The sequence below is a fragment of the Bufo bufo genome, chromosome 5 (assembly GCF_905171765.1).
Source record: "Bufo bufo chromosome 5, aBufBuf1.1, whole genome shotgun sequence".
Classification (NCBI taxonomy): domain Eukaryota; kingdom Metazoa; phylum Chordata; class Amphibia; order Anura; family Bufonidae; genus Bufo; species Bufo bufo.
Window position 1 is genome coordinate 239,259,903 of NC_053393.1, and position 15,911 is coordinate 239,275,813.

Below are 15,911 nucleotides of genomic sequence, written 5' to 3' on the forward strand. Positions count from 1 at the left end.
CCACTTATCAGATGCTTGTCCCCTATCTCATGGATAGGGGGTACATTTATATATTGATACAAACCCTTGAATGGAGCCATGACTGGAATGTGTAAAGGGGCATTTAGTTCTGTTTTAGTGCACAGAGGATTGCCCAGTAGGGATGAGCGAACCCGAAACTCACCGGGTTCGGGTAGTGAAGGAATTCCGTTATGGTTTCCATTATAATGGAATTTGATGACGGAATGCAAAACTTAAGCCTTTAAGAGGCATTCCATTTTGATCCGTCATAATAGAAGTCTCTGGCCAAGCATAACGGATCCGTCTGGTTTCCGTTATGCAGCACTAATTTACGTCCTGTATAATGGAAACCAGACGGATCTGTTATGCTTGCCCATAGACTTTTATTATGACAAGTGTTGAGCGAACTTGTGTTTTCAAGAATTCTGTTATAGAATCCGCTACCACGGATCATAACTCGTGGTCTGTGGTAGCGGAATCCATAACGGAATTCTTAGATAACCCGAACCTTGTACACTGAACTTGAAAACACAAGTTCGCTCAACACTAATTATGACGGATCAAACTGGAATGCCTCTTAAAAGCTTCAGTTTTGCATTCAGTCACCAAATTCTGATATATTCTATTAGAGCGGAATCCATAACGGTATTCCTTCACTATCCGAACCTCACCGGTGAGGTTCGGGTTCGCTCATGCCTATTGCCTAGACTGGATTGTACAAATACAGTATATACACGTCACACCTAATAGCAGAACTAGGTCTGTACCAGTTATTAGCCTCGGAATGTGAACAAGAGCGTTCATATTCTCTGACAGAAACCAGAGATCTTGAAAGCTGCAGAATTTTTCATTACACTGTACAGTAATGAAGCTTTATTTCTACAAAATCATAAAACCCTTTTATCTAAAGCTAAACTTTCCGGAAAAGGATATGAGAACAGGGTGTATATGTCATCCTGCTAGTAACTATGAAGTTGTACTAGCGGCATCTAGGCCCCTTTTTCTGATACCTCACAGGGATAACATGCAACTCTTCCCACAATCACAGCATTAGAATCCTTATCTAAAAGTTTCCCATGTAATGCCATGTTTCTGCTTCACCTACCCTCCTATCAGTATATATATATATATAGTTTTATTAAACGCAGCAGTGAAAATATATATATAAATTTATTTATTTTTGTTATAAAAAGGGTTCTGCTTTTTACCCCAGAATCTGCTCTATTTAAAAGGACATCTGTCAGCAGATTTGTAGCTACTGCTGACCTGCTGCATGTGCTCTTGGCAGCTGAAGGAATATATGCAAATGAGCCTTTAGGAGCAATGGGGGCGTTGCCATTACACCTAGAGGCTCAGCTCTCTTTGCAACTGACAAAATAAGGGAAAGAAAACATCATCACACCTGGCCCAAGTGGAGAGGGTGCGGCAGTTGGAGATTTATCAAACTGTTGTAAAGATAAACTGGCTTAGTTGCCCCTAGCAACCAATCAGATTCCACCTTTCACCTTTCATTTTTCAGAGCTCCTTTGGAATGTGATTGGTTGCTATGCTTGATAAATCTCCCCCACAGTGTTTGTATACCCTTACCTGACCTAATATTGATTGTACCATAGAACCTATTAGTAAAATATCTGCAGTAAGCCACCCTTTTAGTAGAATATAGGAGAAGATCACAGTAGGGCTAGGGCTACACGATAACCTAAAATGACATGTAAATTACCATAGCCACATTCAAACTCTATTATATCCTATGAAGAAAGAACTGCATTTACTGCCTGAATCTGCATCGTCTCCATGTAGCCTCAGCATGACCCCACATTTAGGAACGTAAATCCCCACATGACCTGCTTTGTGAAATAATAGAATAACTAGATAACACATTTTCGGGACACACAGTATTTTTGGTATAAAATGATATTTAGACAAGATCAGTAAAAAATAAAAAAAATCTATAACTTTTTTTTCATTCTGAATTTGACCTGAGACATTAATGTTGTAACTCCATATGGAAAGTTGAATGCGGTGCCCGTGTTCCCGCAATCCATTCAGTGACTGTAATTCCCCCGAACCATCCATCTCCCAATTCACATCATTGTCACCATGTCATAAAGCGTTCACAGTGCAATTGGACACAAACCCCAACTCAGATTACAGTTCATCATGTCTTTCTTTATCCTCTTGCTCTTTTAATTTAAATTCTGCTTCTGTTATTTTGCCGTCCTCGTTTCGATCCTGGTTTTTGAACATGTTCTCTATGATCTTGGCAGGATCAAAGCCAGGAGCTAGTTTTCCTTTGCCTGATTCAACATGGGCATTGATATATTCTGTAAACTAGAAGAGCAAAGATTATCAGCGTTAATACATCCCTCGTGTCAGTGGATCAATCAGAGATTTATTATACTGCACATATGGGCATACCATGTGCCGTCCAGATTGGTGATGGGACCCTGTCTTGTCAGCTGACATGTTATACAGTGGGATGCGAAAGTTTGGGCAACCTTGTTAATCGTCATGATTTTCCAGTATAAATCGTTGGTTGTTACGATAAAAAATGTCAGTTAAATATGTCATATAGGAGACACACACAGTGATATTTGAGAAGTGAAATGAAGTTTATTGGATTTACAGAAAGTGTGCTATAATTGTTTAAACAAAATTAGGCAGGTGCATACATTTGGGCACTTCTGTCATTTTATTGATTCCAAAACCTTTAGAACTAATTATTGGAACTCAAATTGGCTTGGTAAGCTCAGTGACCCCTGACCTACATACACAGGTGAATCCAATTATGAGAAGGAGTATTTAAGGGGGTCAATTGTAAGTTTCCCTCCTCTCTTAATTTTCTCTGAAGAGTAGCAACATGGGGGTCTCAAAACAACTCTCAAATGACCTGAAGACAAAGATTGTTCTCCATCACGGTTTAGGGGAAGGATACAGAAAGCTGTCTCAGAGATTTCAGCTGTCTGTTTCCACAGTTTGGAACATATTGAGGAAATGGAAGACCACAGGCTCAGTTCAAGTTAAGGCTCGAAGTGGCAGACCAAGAAAAATCTCGGATAGACAGAAGCGACGAATGGTGAGAACAGTCAGAGTCAACCCACAGACCAGCACCAACGACCTACAACATCATCTTGCTGCAGATGGAGTCACTGTGCATCGTTCAACCATTCGGCACACTTTACACAAGGAGATACTGTATGCGAGAGTGATGCAGAGGAAGCCTTTTCTCTGCCCACAGCACAAAAAGTGCCGCTTGAGGTGGGCTAAAGCACATTTGGACAAGCCAGCTTCATTTTGGAATAAGGTGCTGTGGACTGATGAAACTAAAACTGAGTTATTTGGCCATAACAAGGGGCGTTATGCATGGAGGAAAAAGAACACAGCATTCCAAGAAAAACACCTGCTACCTACAGTAAAATATGGTGGTGGTTCCATCATGCTGTGGGGCTGTGTGGCCAGTGCAGGGACTGGGAATCTTGTCAAAGTTGAGGGACGCATGGATTCCACTCAGTATCAGCAGATTCTGGAGACCAAAGTCCAGGAATCAGTGACAAAGCTGAAGCTGCGCCGGGGCTGGATCTTTCAACAGGACAACGACCCTAAACACTGCTCAAAATCCACTAAGGCATTTATGTAGAGGAACAAGTACAGCGTTCTGGAATGGCCATCTCAGTCCCCAGCCCTGAATATAATTGAAAATCTGTGGTGTGACTTAAAGAGAGCTGTCCATGCTCGGAAGCCATCAAACCTGAATGAACTAAAGATGTTTTGTAAAGAGAAATGGTCCAAAATACCTTCAACCAGAATCCAGACTCTCATTGGAACCTACAGGAAGCGTTTAGAGGCTGTAATTTCTGCAAAAGGAGGATCTACTAAATATTGATTTCATTTCTTTTTTGTGGTGCCCAAATTTATACACCTGCCAAATTTTGTTTAAACAATTATAGCACACTTTCTGTAAATCCAATAAACTTCATTTCACTTCTCAAATGTCACTGTGTGTGTCTCCTATATGATATATTTAACTGACATTTTTTATCGTAACAACCAACGATTTATACAAAAAAATCATGACGATTGACAAGGTTGCCCAAACTTTCGCATCCCACTGTATGTGTCCCCTTGTTATAAGCCCCCCCTTACATGAGCAGATTACCAAGGCAAGCTGAGCAAGGTTCTCCAGTTAATATAGCCATAAAGATTTTGCTGTCTGATTTCAGCCACAATACCCGGTGAAGCGATGGTATGCCACTGCTTGCACAAGAAATGTATCAATGCAGTGCTTTGCTATTGCATTTCTATATTTCTTGTGTTCATAAATGAGATAATCTGTCATAATTATCACACTAATGGAGATGAGATCTGACACGTACCTCTTGTAGAAATATCTCCCCATTTTGGTCTTTATCGATCTCTTCAAAGAGATTGGGAGACACTTCTCCATTCCATATAAACATGTAACCGTCAGGCAGGCCTGGTATCAGTTCCAGCAGTTCAATGTTAAATATCAAGACCGCACTTCCTGGTACTTCTCCCTCTGTCATATGGTGGAATACACAGAACATTATTTTTATTGGCGATTTTCATATTGCATTTGATATAATAATCATAACAGATAGGGTTCGGTTCATCTTAGCATGATGATGTCTGTCCACAGCAGAGCTATGACAGCTACTGATGTGTCCCCCTCTCTTACCTCTGCTTGAATTTGTTTAAGAATTTACATTTCTAATGAAAGAATTTCAATACAATACCAAAACATGCTCGCACAACCCTTATAGGGGTATTCCCATGACAGACAATGGGGTCATATCGCTAGGATATGCCCCCATTGACTGATAGGTGTGGGTCCCACCTACACCGAGAACGGAGCGGGGAGAGCGGTGGCCGGAGGACTACAGGTTTCCGGCCACAGCTAAGCGCTCTACCCATACAAGTGAATGGGAGCGCACAGCGCTTGCGCAGCCATCGCTCCCATTCATTTCAATGGGGCTGACGGAAATAGCCGAGCCAGTGCTCGGCTATTTTTGGCGGCCCCATAGAAATGAATGGAGGGCGGCTGAGCATGAGCAGTGCACCTTCCACCACCTTTCGCCGCTCCGTTCTCAGTGTAGTGATATGCCCCCATAGTAAGTGACGGGAAAACCCCTTTAAGGGGCATCTGTCAGCAGATTTCTACACTGACTGACCTGTTACATGTGCGCTTGGCAGCAGATGGCATCTGTGTTGGTCCATGGTCATATATGCTCGTATTGCTGAGAAATATTATGTTTTTATATATGCAAATGAGCGTCTAGGAGCAATGGGGGCATTGCCTTTACTCCCTGAGGCTCTACTCTCTCAGCAACTGCCTCGCACTCTGCAGTTTGATTGACAGAGCCAGGCAGTGTAAACGTGATTACGCTTGGCCATATCAAAGTGCAGAGGGTGTGGCAGTTGCAGAGAGAGCTGGGCCTCCAGATGTAATGGCAACGCCCCCGTTGCGCCTAAAGGCTCATTTGCATATATTAAAACATCATTTTTCTCAGCAACGCAGACACATATGGACATAGGACCAACACAGAGGCTTTCAGCTGCCAAGCGCACATGCAACAGGTCAGCCAGTGTCATAGGCTGCAATTCCCATCCCACCCACTGGTTTCTAATCACAGACACATATAGACATCTCATGACACAATATCGAGTAATTAAGTTTTTTCTTTTTTTAACCACCTCAGGACCGCCGTACGCAGGATTGCGTCTTTGCGGCGGTCCTGTTGTTCTGGGTGGACGCGCCGGTGCGTCCTCTCGCGAGACGCGAGATTTCCTGTGAACGCGCGCACACAGGCGCGCGCGCTCACAGGATCGGAAGGTAAGCGAGTGGATCTCCAGCCTGCCAGCGGCGATCGTTCGCTGGCAGGCTGGAGATGTGATTTTTTTAACCCCTAACAGGTATATTAGACGCTGTTTTGATAACAGCGTCTAATATACCTGCTACCTGGTCCTCTGGTGGTCCCCTTTGTTTGGATCGACCACCAGAGGACACAGGCAGCTCAGTAATATGTTGCACCAAGCACCACTACACTACACCCCCCCCCCGTCACTTATTAACCCCTTATTAGCCCTTGATCACCCCTGATCACCCCATATAGACTCCCTGATCACCCCCCTGTCATTGATTACCCCCCTGTCATTGATCACCCCCCTGTAAAGCTCCATTCAGATGTCCGCATGATTTTTACGGATCCACTGATAGACTGATCGGATCCGTAAAAATCATACGGACGTCTGAATGCAGCCTTACAGGGGAGTGATCAATGACTGTGGTGATCACCCCATATAGACTCCCTGATCACCCCCCTGTCATTGATTACCCCTCTGTCATTGATCACCCCCCTGTAAAGCTCCATTCAGATGTCCGCATGATTTTTACGGATCCACTGATAGACTGATCGGATCCGTAAAAATCATACGGACGTCTGAATGCAGCCTTACAGGGGAGTGATCAATGACTGTGGTGATCACCCCATATAGACTCCCTGATCACCCCCCTGTCATTGATTACCCCTCTGTCATTGATCACCCCCCTGTAAAGCTCCATTCAGATGTCCGCATGATTTTTACGGATCCACTGATAGACTGATCGGATCCGTAAAAATCATACGGACGTCTGAATGCAGCCTTACAGGGGAGTGATCAATGACTGTGGTGATCACCCCATATAGACTCCCTGATCACCCCCCTGTCATTGATTACCCCTCTGTCATTGATCACCCCCCTGTAAAGCTCCATTCAGATGTCCGCATGATTTTTACGGATCCACTGATAGACTGATCGGATCCGTAAAAATCATACGGACGTCTGAATGCAGACTTACAGGGGAGTGATCAATGACTGTGGTGATCACCCCATATAGACTCCCTGATCACCCCCCTGTCATTGATTACCCCTCTGTCATTGATCACCCCCCTGTAAAGCTCCATTCAGATGTCCGCATGATTTTTACGGATCCACTGATAGACTGATCGGATCCGTAAAAATCATACGGACGTCTGAATGCAGCCTTACAGGGGGGTGATCAATGACAGTTGGGTGATCACCCCATATAGACTCCCTGATCACCCCCCTGTCATTGATCACCCCCCCTGTCATTGATCACCCCCCTGTCATTGATCCCCCCCCCCCCCCCTCTGTAAGGCTGCATTCAGTCTTTTTTTTGGCCCAAGTTAGCGGAATTTTTTTTTTTTTTCTTACAAAGTCACATATTCCACTAACTTGTGACAAAAAATAAAATCTCACATGAACTCACCATACCCCTCACGGAATCCAAATGCGTAAAATTTTTTAGACATTTATATTCCAGACTTCTTCTCACGCTTTAGGACCCCTAGAATGCCAGGGCAGTATAAATACCCCACATGTGACCCCATTTCGGAAAGAAGACACCCCCAGGTATTCCGTGAGGGGCATATTGAGTCCATGAAAGATTGAAATTTTTGTCCCAAGTTAGCGGAACGGGAGACTTTGTGAGAAAAAAATAAAAAATATCAATTTCCGCTAACTTGTGCCAAAAAAAAAAAATTTCTATGAACTCGCCATGCCCCTCATTGAATACCTTGGGGTGTCTTCTTTCCAAAATGGGGTCACATGTGGGGTATTTATACTGCCCTGGCATTCTAGGGGCCCCAAAGCGTGAGAAGAAGTCTGGTATCCAAATGTCTAAAAATGCCCTCCTAAAAGGAATTTGGGCCCCTTTGCGCATCTAGGCTGCAAAAAAGTGTCACACATCTGGTATCGCCGTACTCAGGAGAAGTTGGGGAATGTGTTTTGGGGTGTCATTTTACATATACCCATGCTGGGTGAGATAAATATCTTGGTCAAATGCCAACTTTGTATAAAAAAATGGAAAAAGTTGTCTTTTGCCAAGATATTTCTCTCACCCAGCATGGGTATATGTAAAAAGACACCCCAACGTCTCCTGAATACGGCGATACCAGATGTGTGACACTTTTTTGCAGCCTAGGTGGGCAAAGGGGCCCACATTCCAAAGAGCACCTTTCGGATTTCACTGGTCATTTACCTACTTACCACACATTAGGGCCCCTGGAAAATGCCAGGGCAGTATAACTACCCCACAAGTGACCCCATTTTGGAAAGAAGACACCCCAAGGTATTCCGTGAGGGGCATGGCGAGTTCCTAGAATTTTTTATTTTTTGTCACAAGTTAGTGGAAAATGATGATTTTTTTTTTTTTTTTTTTTTTTCATACAAAGTCTCATATTCCACTAACTTGTGACAAAAAATAAAAACTTCCATGAACTCACTATGCCCATCAGCGAATACCCTGGGGTCTCTTCTTTCCAAAATGGGGTCACTTGTGGGGTAGTTATACTGCCCTGGCATTCTAGGGGCCCAAATGTGTGGTAAGGAGTTTGAAATCAAATTCTGTAAAAAATGACGAGTGAAATCCGAAAGGTGCTCTTTGGAATATGGGCCCCTTTGCCCACCTAGGCTGCAAAAAAGTGTCACACATCTGGTATCTCCGTACTCAGGAGAAGGTGGAGAATGTGTTTTGGGGTGTCATTTTACATATACCCATGCTGGGTGAGAGAAATATCTTGGCAAAAGACAACTTTTCCCATTTTTTTATACAAAGTTGGCATTTGACCAAGATATTTATCTCACCCAGCATGGGTATATGTAAAAAGACACCCCAAAACACATTCCCCAACGTCTCCTGAATACGGCGATACCAGATGTGTGACACTTTTTTGCAGCCTAGGTGGGCAAAGGGGCCCACATTCCAAAGAGCACCTTTCGGATTTCACTGGTCATTTACCTACTTACCACACATTAGGGCCCCTGGAAAATGCCAGGGCAGTATAACTACCCCACAAGTGACCCCATTTTGGAAAGAAGACACCCCAAGGTATTCCGTGAGGGGCATGGCGAGTTCCTAGAATTTTTTATTTTTTGTCACAAGTTAGTGGAAAATGATGATTTTTTTTTTTTTTTTTTTTTTTCATACAAAGTCTCATATTCCACTAACTTGTGACAAAAAATAAAAACTTCCATGAACTCACTATGCCCATCAGCGAATACCCTGGGGTCTCTTCTTTCCAAAATGGGGTCACTTGTGGGGTAGTTGTACTGCCCTGGCATTCTAGGGGCCCAAATGTGTGGTAAGGAGTTTGAAATCAAATTCTGTAAAAAATGACGAGTGAAATTCGAAAGGTGCTCTTTGGAATGTGGGCCCCTTTGCCCATCTAGGCTGCAAAAAAGTGTCACACATCTGGTATCTCCGTACTCAGGAGAAGGTGGGGAATGTGTTTTGGGGTGTCTTTTTACATATACCCATGCTGGGTGAGAGAAATATCTTGGCAAAAGATAACTTTTCCCATTTTTTTATACAAAGTTGGCATTTGACCAAGATATTTATCTCACCCAGCATGGGTATATGTAAAAAGACACCCCAAAACACATTCCCCAACTTCTACTGAATACGGAGATACCAGATGTGTGACACTTTTTTGCAGCCTAGGTGGGCAAAGGGGCCCACATTCCAAAGAGCACCTTTCGGATTTCACTCGTCATTTTTTACAGAATTTGATTTCAAACTCCTTACCACACATTTGGGCCCCTAGAATGCCAGGGCAGTATAACTACCCCACAAGTGACCCCATTTTGGAAAGAAGAGACCCCAAGGTATTTCGTGATGGGCATAGTGAGTTCATGGAAGTTTTTATTTTTTGTCACAAGTTAGTGGAATATGAGACTTTGTAAGAAAAAAAAAAAAAAAGAAAAAAATCATCATTTTCCGCTAACTTGTGACAAAAAATAAAAAGTTCTATGAACTCACTATGCCCATCAGCGAATACCTTAGGGTGTGTATTTTCCGAAATGGGGTCATTTGTGGGGTGTTTGTACTGTCTGGCCATTGTAGAACCTCAGGAAACATGACAGGTGCTCAGAAAGTCAGAGCTGCTTCAAAAAGCGGAAATTCACATTTTTGTACCATAGTTTGTAAACGCTATAACTTTTACCCAAACCATTTTTTTTTTACCCAAACATTTTTTTTTAATCAAAGACATGTAGAACAATAAATTTAGAGCAAAATTTATATATGGATGTCGTTTTTTTTGCAAAATTTTACAACTGAAAGTGAAAAATGTCATTTTTTTGCAAAAAAATCGTTAAATTTCGATTAATAACAAAAAAAGTAAAAATGTCAGCAGCAATGAAATACCACCAAATGAAAGCTCTATTAGTGAGAAGAAAAGGAGGTAAAATTCATTTGGGTGGTAAGTTGCATGACCGAGCAATAAACGGTGAAAGTAGTGTAGGTCAGAAGTGTAAAAAGTGGCCTGGTCTTTCAGGGTGTTTAAGCACTGGGGGCTGAGGTGGTTAAGTTGGCCATCCGGGGCCATATATGATGAGATAAGGGCAAAAGTAAGGAAGGACACATCTGTATGCCAATCTATTTTATAAATATATAAAAGAAAAAACCAGAGAGAGGCAGCGCCTCTTGTGTAGAACCTTACAGACAGTAATACAGAAATACACTGATTGTGCTTACCATGTGGTGTTGTGAAAAGTCACAACACCTATGTTTCGCCTTGCTGGAATTATTCCCGTCCAGTCTGCGGGGGATGGATCTGCATCTGCTGCCTTGGTCTATGCCCTTTTTCCGTCGCTCACGGTCAAAGAGATAAAGCAGGTTAAGTTGAAAGAAGAAGATCGGACCAAATTAAACGGCGCTGATGCAGAAGAAAGACTCCGTGTTGAGATGTTACCATATAGGTAATCTTTTATTCAAAAGTCTACGCGTTTCAGGGGCGGACTGCCCCCTTCATCAGGACAATAAAACTTATTAGGACCTAATAAGTTTTATTGTCCTGATGAAGGGGGCAGTCCGCCCCTGAAACGCGTAGACTTTTGAATAAAAGATTACCTATATGGTAACATCTCAACACGGAGTCTTTCTTCTGCATCAGCGCCGTTTAATTTGGTCCGATCTTCTTCTTTCAACTTAATCTATTTTATAAAGGATCTCGACACATCTTAACTGTCCCTATTGACATATTATGGGGATGGGGGGGAGGTTGTCTGTTTTCCATTGAGGTTCTCAAATTTTCAGTGAAGCCACTGGATTTCCAGAATTTTTGAGGGCTGTATGTAAACTGTGCTATTCATTCAGTGAAAAACACTGGGGCCCCTCGTGAAAATCTAGAACCACATACAAATTGCATACAGCGTAAAATAAACATGTAAGCAAAACATAAAAAAATAAAATAAAAATGCTTTCTACACTGCAAAAAATGTATACATTCATGATATTTAGTGAAATGGTATACAGTAGTAATTGGAATGGTTTGGGGCTGTGAGGTTGTAAGACTTCATTTACTGCAATGCTTTCTAATACACTCACCTACTCCGGCTTCTCCATAACCAAAATGCGGAGGAATAACGACTGTGCGTTTCTCTCCGACACACATGTCCTGCAGTCCTATGTCCATCCCCATTATCACCTGTCCAGATCCAAGGACAATGTTGTATGTTTTCCCATATTGGAGGCTGAAGGAAGACATGAGGATCAGAAACTTGTATATACTGTAAGCATATCTCTGGATAATACAGCATCAATGAAGTGGAAGCCAAATGTGCACTGCCTCAGAAAAGCAGAGTGCAGAGCTCAGCTATCTCTGTCAGTACCACGGAGGTGAAGGGAGTGGCAGCCCACGTGTTCCACCTTCACTCCATTTATACGAAGGCACACAGGACCCCGTTTTCATGTTCAGCAGTGGACGCACAGTGATCAGACACTTGTCACCAATCCTGTGGATTGGTCATAATTTAAAAAATTACAACCCTTTTACTGTGATGGTGTCATGTAATGGGTTAAACCAGGAAACATAGCCTTATGGCTCATTCACACAGTATCAAAGCCTTTTTATTACATAAAAAAATGAAAATACATTTACATAGTTTTTTTCTTATGCACGCTACAACAGATCTTTGTGGATACAGCATTTAAAAATGCAACTTCACGTGCGTAATTTATAATCCATATTTCTACAATGCAATGCAGAACAAAAAGTATTACACTACAGAGACAAGAATGGAAGAAATTGCGCATCCGTATTTCATCCGTCTTTTCATATGCAGGTGTAAACAAGCACTAAAAGTGCTGATACCAGGAGCCAAAGCCTTGCGGACTGTACTGTGTGGAGAATTGTGTTCACACCTGCAGCTCCAGTCTATTGCCAATCTGCATTCTGTCAGATCAATATAAGCAATATGTCCATAGACCAAAGGAATATTCACACGCTGCATCTTTGTTGCAGAAATTTCTCAGACTTTTCTATTCATCTCAATGGAGCTTGCAGAAATCTATGTGGTTGTCACCAAAATAATCCCATTCAGATGAATGGAATAGATTTTCAGTCACAGAAATTTCGGCAACAAATCTGCTGCATGTGAATATCCCCTAACTGTGAGGGTAAGGGAAGCCGAAACCAGGAGTCAATTCAAAAAAGAGAAGTTGTATCTCTCCTTTATACTTTCTCTCCTTTCATGATCCAATCCTGATTTTGGCTTCCAAAACTGCATGCAGAACCCTGACCATGTGGCCGTACCCTGAGAGTAATTTCACACGAGCGTATTCAGTCGGGGAAACACGCTCCGTGTGACAGCAGTATTTCCCGGGCTGAATACTGGTTCTGTGACATGAACTCACAGCATTATAATGACCGTGGGTGTACTGAATTGTACTCATGGCATAATGAGAGCACAGTTCAGTAGATCTCAGGTTGGGCAGGAACCCACAGCATTATAAATCATTATAATGCCGTGAGTTCTGGTCAGCCTGGGAAATACTGCTGTCACACGGAGCGTGTTTCCCCGACTGAATACACTTGGGTGAAATTGTCCTAACGAATATGGGAGTCGGAAAATGCTACGGAAAGATAAGAAGAAATCATTAATGTAACAGTACAGTCACCACCATCACTATGGGAAAGCAGTGCGCACAGATGTTACACTGTGACAAGAACACACTGCACCGGACAAACATTCCTGCATTGGCAGGAAATGAACTGTTTGCACAGATGTGAACGTGCTACTGACCGTCTGACTAGCATCAAGTGTCATTGTCCAGCCTCATGTATACCTCCACTGGAAGGTTCCCACATGTGACACTCTATAGGCACACAATAGTATATGTGGCCCATAGACTCCCGTGCAACCAAAAAAGGGTACTCAGCAATATATGTCTTTTTGCAGGATTCCTCTGTGTAGAAAACAGTAGCTAACTACACATTTCTAAGCAGTAAAAATGTATTTCTGTCAAGTGAATGGACTCCTATGTGGACACATTTAGGGCCAGAAGCTTTTCCCAACGTGTACGCTAAACGTAGGGTTTAATATGATGTGAACATGGTTCCTTTTAGTTACCAAATGATACCAGAAAACCAGAACATTTTTCCTAAAATTACTTGGATGACAATGTTTTTCAGTGACCAATTTTAGGAAATGTTCCTATAGGAAATAGAGTGTGCATGACTGCATATAAAAAGTGTGAAGTCTTATGGCTTTTTGACATTCATAAAAAAAAAAAATATGCCATGTTGCTTAAAGGCGTTTTCAGCCTTCCCTCAGGATGAACGGTAAATGGGACAAGTACAGCCGCTATAGAATACATAGATATGTGCCTGCTGCGGCATGGTCCGTGGCTCCCTCAAACAGCTGGTCGTGGAGGTGCTGGGAGTCTGACTCCTGCTGACAAGATATTGATGACCTTTCCTGAAAACAGGGTCATCCATACTTAACCCCTTTAGGCTGTGTCTGGATTCAATACTTTTCTTACTTGTATCACTAGAAAAGCCAATTCCTGTTGACAAATATCATTTGCAAAACGGCCACATGGATCTGTAAGAAACATGCATGTGTGCATGGTCCCTTAGAAATGAATGGGTCACTGTGCTATGCGGATATAGACACCAAAAAGATAACAGCTAAAGCAACTTTCACATCTGCGTTTTTGCTGCATCCGTCATGGCAAAAACGCTTCAGTCAAGATAATGCAACCGGCAGAATCTGTTAAGAACGCATCCGGTTGTATTATCTTTAAAATAGCCATGACGTTTTCTTTTATGTCTGAGAAAAAGGATCCGACACTATTGACTTACATTGTGCATCATGCCGGATCCGTCTAGCTCCTCAGCCCATGCCAGACAGAAAAACGCTGCTTTCAGCGGTTTTCTGTCCGACATGGGAACGCAACCAAACGGAACAGAATGCATTCTGGTGCACTCCGTTCCATTCAGCTCAGTTTTGTCAACCATTTCCCCCCGGCATTGAGATCCTATGCTGGATCTCAATAGCGGAAAGGGAAAACACAGATGTTAAAGCAGCCTAAGACTTCATAGTATTCAGTACTACCAATATTTGTATTTTTAGTTAATACCTTTAAAACCCATTATATAAAAGAGTACCCAACTTCTGTGATCTTACTGCTGCAGCCACATATATATTATTTTACAGGAGGGTAGGTTAGAGGTTATCCCACAACTGTCATCTATCCACAAGATAAGTGATACATGTCTGATCACCCCCACCAATCACTAGAACACGAAACCCCCATTAATTATAATATGCATTTTTATTGTAGTTACGTCCATACTTACGTTGAATCCAGCATGGTGCCATCCATAAGTGTTGCATTATAGTGATACTTTAAGTAGTCCCCCTTCTTGCTCAGGACAGTGCAGTTTTCTGGCTTATAATATGATACAATGCTCACAGAATCATCCGTGTTGTGGAAATCGATCATGTGGATGTCAAAAACCAACACTGCAGAACCTGGGATTTTTCCTTAGGAAGTCAAAGCAAGAAGTCATCATTGTGTAATGGGGAATCAATCATTGTCAGTATTAGGTCATTTGTCAACATCTGCGATTTGTGACAAAAACTATATGATAATAGCAGTTATAGTTTTTTCTGGAAACAGTCTCTGAGCTGGACTATACGCCAGGCTGCCTGTCATTTCAATAGAAACAGTAGATGCCTACCTGTTCCTTCTTCACCATAAGCGAGATGTGGTGGGATTGTGATTCGCCTCTTCTCTCCATTGCAAACACCCAGCAAACCTTCATCCATACCAGTGATCACATAACCTTTCCCAATGTATGTGTTATAAGTGTGGTTTCGAGAGTAACTAGGGTGAGAGACAAATCATAAATACAAAAAGTTGTAATGATGATCATCTCCCAGGAACATAAGCAAAGTATAAAATCTTACGAGTTGATGAACTGGATTCCAGTGTTACTTGGACATAACCTGAACTTCAGCATGGCTTAAAGGGGGTTCTCCAGGATTGTTAGCGTTGGCCTCTACTCAGAATAGGCTATCACTAGCTGATCGGCGGGGTTCCGGTACCTCCACACACCCGCAGATCAGATGGTAGTGGAGGCAACATGGTAGTGGAGGCAGCTCACTACTACAGCACTCCAAACAGCTGATTGGTGGGGGTGTAGAGTGCCAGCCTTCCCTGAGGATAGACCATCTCTTCAAAAATGGCTGGACAACCCCTTTAAGCCACATTAAAGGCTTGTAATAGTCCTGGAGGAGGAACAACTTTTCTTAATTTAGGATAGTCTATAGTTAGATGAGCATGCAGTACAGTGATCCCTCAAGATACAATATTTTCAACATACAATGGTCTTTTCTGACCCATCGTAAGTTGAAACCAGACTCAGACAATGCCCCAGACTCCAACCAATTCAGTCCACTTCTCTGGTAAAATATCTGTATTAGTTGCTAGCTATTCCTTACTGTTATATGTAAGGACTTGTTTTATCTGTCTTAGTTATTTTCTTAAATTGTCATTTTCTATTACCTTGGATGGAATTTGGAGGATTTGGAATCAAATACTC

The 15,911-nt window shown here is 42.3% G+C and overlaps 1 protein-coding gene across 1 annotated transcript in view; it reads right to left on the bottom strand.

Moving 5' to 3' along the window:
* Nucleotides 1-1,880: 1,880 nt before the first annotated feature.
* The window catches only part of FKBP9 (FKBP prolyl isomerase 9), a 34,945-nt gene continuing 20,914 nt past the window's right edge, over nucleotides 1,881-15,911 (bottom strand). The window contains exons 6-10 of the mRNA XM_040432636.1: nucleotides 15,048-15,193; nucleotides 14,664-14,850; nucleotides 11,408-11,553; nucleotides 4,374-4,537; nucleotides 1,881-2,331 (exon numbers count right to left, since the gene is read on the bottom strand). Of these exons, the coding sequence (XP_040288570.1) occupies nucleotides 2,149-2,331; nucleotides 4,374-4,537; nucleotides 11,408-11,553; nucleotides 14,664-14,850; nucleotides 15,048-15,193 (826 nt within the window). The 3' untranslated portion in view covers nucleotides 1,881-2,148. The remainder of the gene's footprint in view (nucleotides 2,332-4,373; nucleotides 4,538-11,407; nucleotides 11,554-14,663; nucleotides 14,851-15,047; nucleotides 15,194-15,911) is intronic.